The sequence below is a fragment of the Diaphorina citri genome, unplaced genomic scaffold, assembly GCF_000475195.1.
Source record: "Diaphorina citri unplaced genomic scaffold, Diaci psyllid genome assembly version 1.1 scaffold1223, whole genome shotgun sequence".
NCBI classification, from domain to species: Eukaryota; Metazoa; Arthropoda; class Insecta; order Hemiptera; family Psyllidae; genus Diaphorina; species Diaphorina citri.
The window spans coordinates 86,652-92,651 of NW_007378652.1; the positions used below are offsets into that span (position 1 = coordinate 86,652).

The window sequence follows — 6,000 nt, forward strand, 5'->3', positions numbered from 1 at the left end:
TGGTAGTCAGAATAATGGTAAAACAGTTTGATTTTCATAAAGTAAAACTTACTTCAAGATTCAAGTACCTACATATTAATTATTTAAATATTTTACTACGTTACCGATATTTTCAGGTACTCGAAAGAATTTTTCTTTGAACCTTGTATCCCTGTACCGACATCATTAATTTTCTACTTTGATATTGAAGAAATCCGGTAAAAAGCATGTAGTAAAAGCGAGATGGTAAATATCCCGAAGGGTTGTAGAAGAAAAAAAACCTGTTTACATTTCATTGAAAAGACAAAAAGTGGTAATTACTCCTTTTCTTACATTTTAAGTAATTGAGAAAACAATTATCTAGACACTACTTCTGTCTAAAGCGCGCTACACAGTTGCAGATAAAACTGGTAGAGATGAGATAAACAAATAAATAAAGACACTTCTCTCCTCTCATCCATACATAGGTCAGTTTTATCAGAACAATCAGTGTTCCCTTTTATCTGTAAGTGTGTAGCGAGCTAAATCTAGTGAAAGATCCTACAGTTTTCTACTTTTAGATGCAAAACTCGCTTTCCAATAATGCACATACTCTGTCCTAGACAACTCCAATTCTTATTCTAAACGGGCTTCCACGCCACATACCCCAACTTAAATCTAGCCTACATAAGTCTTTGTACAAGTCACACATTAAGATCGAAGATTAAATCATCAGTGAAATCATATCGAAAAAAATTATGTCATATTGTGTAACAAAATTATCTTTTGAAACGAGATATGCCTTTATTTCACGAGGTTATAGGTCCCTACTTCCTAATTGAACAAGGAAAGTCATATTGTGTAACAAAATTATCTTTTGAAACGAGATATGCCTTTATTTCACGAGGTTATAGGTCCCTACTTCCTAATTGAACAAGGTCGACTTTTTTCAAAGACTCCCATCGACAATTTCACAATTGATCAATCTAAATACATGTTTCACAGAATTACTTATATTACACTTTCTATTACATATTTTTGTACGAATAGATCTAGCTAGGTATTAAGGTAACATTATTTTGTACAGTTTTGTCCTACGTATGATTTTAAATATTTGTACACAAAAACTTATCTTAACCTACGAGATACGACATATTGCATGATTCTGAATCCATTGTATTTACTTAACGATAACATGCATTATTTTTCCAGTACAATATACATGACATTCCTTTTTAAATATTTGTACACAAAAACTTATCTTAACCTACGAGATACGACAAATACGACATATTGCATGATTCTGAATCCATTGTATTTACTTAACGATAACATGCATTATTTTTCCAGTACAATATACATGACATTCCTGATGACATTCACGTGAGGATATTATCAGTAGGTTCATGCCGACGCGTATTTTACAACTTATGATAGATAGTAGGTATGTAGGTATTTACAAAATTTTGTCCAATGTAGGATGAGTCAAAATGAAGTTTAACAACCGACTCTGCTTCTTACTTTAGTATATTTTCGTGCATTTTTTTTTTTTTTTTTTTTTTTTTTTTTTTAAAACATGTTTTTGTTTTTTCCTCCCAGTCAAGTCTGTTGCCTTGATTTTAGAGACTTGCTTTTATTAACTTCCCCATAATGTCTTGCCTTGTTTGGTGAGGGACGTCGTTAATTTCTTTCAACTGATTAGATTTGTCGATTTGAAGGTCTACAACATCAAAAGAATATAAGAGTTGAAGTTTGAGAAGTAAAAAAATAAAAATCATAACGCTTGACGCTCTCTCATTCAGTATTACCAAACTGATATAAAACGCTCTATAAACACATGTCTTCTCATTGTACACATAAAAATAGAGAGCGAAAGAGATGTGCTGTGGAAAATCTTAACGCTTGACGCTCTCTCACTAAGTATTACCAAACTGATATAAAACGCTCTATAAACACATGTCTTCTCATTGTACACATAAAAATAGAGAGCGAAAGAGATGTGCTGTGTTAACGCTTGACGCTCTCTCACTCAGTATTACCAAACTGGTATAAAACTCTCTATAAACACATGTCTTCTCATTGTACACATAAAAATAGAGAGCGAAAGAGATGTGCTGTGTCAGATCTCGGTAGTTTGACATTTCTGCTCGTTTCTTTGTAAAAAATTATATCTACTTCCTCCTTTCATCACTTTTGGTAACACTGAGTTTCACACATCAAATCTTTCTTCCTGGCCCTTGCAAATTCTAAATTCTTTTCTAAAATTTTCTAGCTTAATCTAAACAAAACAACCTAGTAAGAAAACGTAAAGCTCGTTTGAAAGTATTTTCTTGAGGGGTTTTTCTGAGGCAGTGAAAGCTATTTCTATACAATGGCATATTTGTCAATGTACACAAATACAAGAAGTTCCAAACAAAGGGCAAAATTATTACCTGGGGCAAATTTAATTTTACACTTACCGCTTGGACAAGCTCCATTCCCTTGAACCACTGGATCATGGGAGGCGGACTACCGTTGGCCTCGCACACCAGTTCTACTCGGCCCCCGGCCACAGTCCTCACCACTCGGGGAGATACGATGTCCACCCGCACCTGGTCCCCCATATTGGGAGCGTCTTCCCTAAGGTGATTGTTTTCGTGTCGGACCAGATCTAAAGGAATAGAAAAGTAAAGTATGAGTTTTTTTTTTTTTTTTTTTTTTTTTTTTGACCACAACTGTTGTTTGGGGAAAATTTTTTTTTTTTTTTTTTTTTTTTTTTTTTTTTTTTTTTTTTGAGCTGCCCCACAATGTATGATTAGGTACTTACGCAGTATGTCATCCAGTAGCATGGGCAGTTATAATAATCAATAAGATTAATCGCAAAGAACGAGATTTCGTCATGGTATGGATATTGACAAAATCTATTAGGTACCACACTTCAAATCCCAAGTCCACTGCGCTGACCCCTCATTCCAAGTGTAAATTTAAAAAATAAAATGCTAGTTGCAAGCCGTAATAAGGAAAGTAAAAAGTAGATAAAAAACTTACCATATTTTGAATAAACAGGCTCTTTTGAATACACAGGTTCAATGTTATTCTGAAACAAAGAGAAAACATGTAGTTATAGGTAGGTATTATTTTAAGGCGCTATTGGGCCCAAAATCCAATGAGTAAAATTCCTTCTCTACCAAATTTCATCAGAATTGAAAGTACCTACTGTTTGGGAGTTATGGTGAATCAAACAAAGAGACATCAGACTTGAGGTAGAAACACACTGCCCTCACGACACATGAGCTCGTATAATTCTTGTTAAAAAATTAAGCGAACCAATTGAATTTGAAGCGTCCATCGCTACTCACCTGTCCTAAATAGAGATCATTCATGTTGGGAATGTGAGCGGCTAAGGTTGGGCCCGTGCTCAGGACATACATCAGACTTGAGGTAGAAACACACTGCCCTCACGACACATGAGCTCGTATAATTATTGTTAAAAAATTAAGCGAACCAATTGAATTCGAAGCGTCCATCGCTACTCACCTGTCCTAAATAGAGATCATTCATGTTGGGAATGTGAGCGGCTAAGGTTGGGCCCGTGCTCAGGACAGCGGCCACCACCATCAGGTACATTGTGCTGAGAATTGGGCTCATCCCCGTCTGTAACAAATGAAATAGAAAACGTCAAGACTTTGCCGAAGAATGGATAGCTCAGTCCAAAAGGGAATTTCGCAAAAAAAAAATTCAGATACCTACTTTTTTTAATAGGTTTGATAGAGGGAACTGTAACTGCTAAGGTCTTATCGTCCCGAAATCGAAGAGAGAAGGACGGCAGGATAGGAGAAAGCCAGCCATTCCGAGAACGAACATTATCCGTTCAGGATAAAATCTGCCCGGGCGGGTACCAAAAATAACAAAGGCTCTTCTTCCTGGGAACGATAAAACGAATCAAATGTCCTTCTCTCTGACTCATTTGTTTTCTATCGCTGATATTCGAACCGCAGTTCCCTCGATTATGAACCCACTATTGGGACTTTCAACAAAACGCTTACTTGATGATAAGGAAGAACGTTCAGGATAAAATCTGCCCGGGCGGGTAGCAAAAATAACAAAGGCTCTTCTTCCTGGGAACGATAAAACGATTCAAATGTCCTTCTCTCTGACTCATTTGTTTTATATCGCTGATATTCGAACCGCAGTTCCCTCGATTATGAACCCACTATTGGGACTTTCAACAAAACGCTTACTTGATGATAAGGAAGAAAAAATATCAATCCCACGTACAATCGTAAAAATATTCGGGAGAAAGCGTAGGAGAAATATCAGAACAGGGAAAAATCAACAAACTTCATCAAATAAGGAAAAAAAAAAAAAAAAATTGGAGCACCAAGAATTTCAAATCGAGGACCACACATAATCGAGTCCCTTGTTTGTTTGGGAGAAACCGGATAATACAGGATAATGGTAAGAAATATCAGAACAGGGAAAAATCAACAAACTTCATCAAATAAGGAAAAAAAAAAATGGAGCACCAAGAATTTCAAATCGAGGACCACACATAATCGAGTCCCTTGTTTGTTTGGGAGAAACCGGATAATACAGGATAATGGTATGCCACAAGGAGAACATATAGGTACCAGGAATTGCTGACATTAAATTCTTTCCCTAGCCAGTGAAACCAATGGGGCCCTAATCGTAATCAGAAACGATAAAGATAATTATAAACAAAAACTCAAATGTCCTGTCCTCGTAAAATTTTATGTTCTCCTTATGGCTTATGGGATAAGTACCATTTAACCATCAGTCTTTTCGTCGTGTTAGTTAGGATAGTAGAGGGGTTGTTACTTTCCTTATCCTATATTTAGATTTCATTAGAGGTTTCATTTGAATGTTCCAGGACCTTTTTTTTTATTAAAAAAAACTTAGATTTGGTGACCAAAATTAATTTGTTAAATTTCATGTCAAAAGTGGTCAAAATGTACAAGAAAATGAAATTGGAAAAATCAATAAATCAATTGAAAGTTTGATCTTTCTTTCGGATTATCGAACTAAATTAAAAATATCTAATATTGCTCTTTATCAATAAACAATAACCAACTTTTGTTCCGAAGGAATTACAAATTTTTCTGGCAAAATTACAGATACCTAGGTACTTTTGTTCGGAGGCAAGATTACAGATTTTTGCCAAACTAGTTGTTGTTGTTGTAAATGTCTTAGGTATGTATGTTAATGTCAATCTAAACTTGTCTTTTTTTTAATTTAAACAGGTCTTGAATATTGTTCCATAAAATGTAATGTTATTACCAATCAAATACATAAGACCTTGTTTAGACTGCGAGAGTAAAGGGACTTTTCAGTCCTATGCTGGTAGTATAAACAAGGTATATTCTATTCTATTTATTCGGACCTTGAATCCCATTCAGATCGCGGGGTGAATTACCTTTATATTGCGAACTATAGGACCAATGGATATTCTGAGGACTAGTGCAGATCAATCAGATAATCCCAAGGTCTGAAAACATCCTTAGGATGCGTGGGATATAGGATCTCATAGAATCATAGATAGGAAATAGGAATATTGCTGATTTGCACTAAATGCTAATTCTGTCCAGATGCATTGATTTCGCAACCAACTATAGGACCAATGGATGGATATTCTGAGGACTAGTGCAGATCAATCAGATAATCCCAAGGTCTGAAAACATCCTTAGGATGCGTGGGATATAGGATCTCATAGAATCATAGATAGGAAATAGGAATATTGCTGATTTGCACTAAATGCTAATTCTGTCCAGATGCATTGATTTCGCAACTGGTTGTCATCAAGGATATAGGGTGCCATCTCGGGGGTACTTTTTTTTAGCGATAGATTGGGATGTGAAAATTACATAGCTAAAAAGTTTCAAGTAATATAGTACAATATTATGAAAATCGATTCAACGATTTCTTTATTGTTATATTTTACTATCTTTTTTTTTCGACGCAACGTTTCGTCTGGAATTAAGAGACAGCTTTTTATAATCTCATTTGCGGTCGTGACTTTCAGCAGTTTTTTTTTTTTTTTTTTTT

General features: G+C 35.2%; 1 protein-coding gene across 1 annotated transcript; it reads right to left on the reverse strand.

Annotated features, from left to right (window-relative positions):
- Positions 1-1,577: 1,577 nt before the first annotated feature.
- LOC108253072 lies at positions 1,578-3,627 on the reverse strand. The gene is made up of 4 exons (XM_026827666.1): positions 3,475-3,627; positions 2,986-3,034; positions 2,309-2,608; positions 1,578-1,678 (listed from the first exon to the last, which is right to left on the reverse strand). Exons 1-4 carry the CDS (start codon positions 3,583-3,585, stop codon positions 1,578-1,580), a joined length of 561 nt encoding a protein of 186 aa, XP_026683467.1. The 5' UTR covers positions 3,586-3,627.
- Between the last annotated feature and the right edge of the window lie 2,373 nt (positions 3,628-6,000).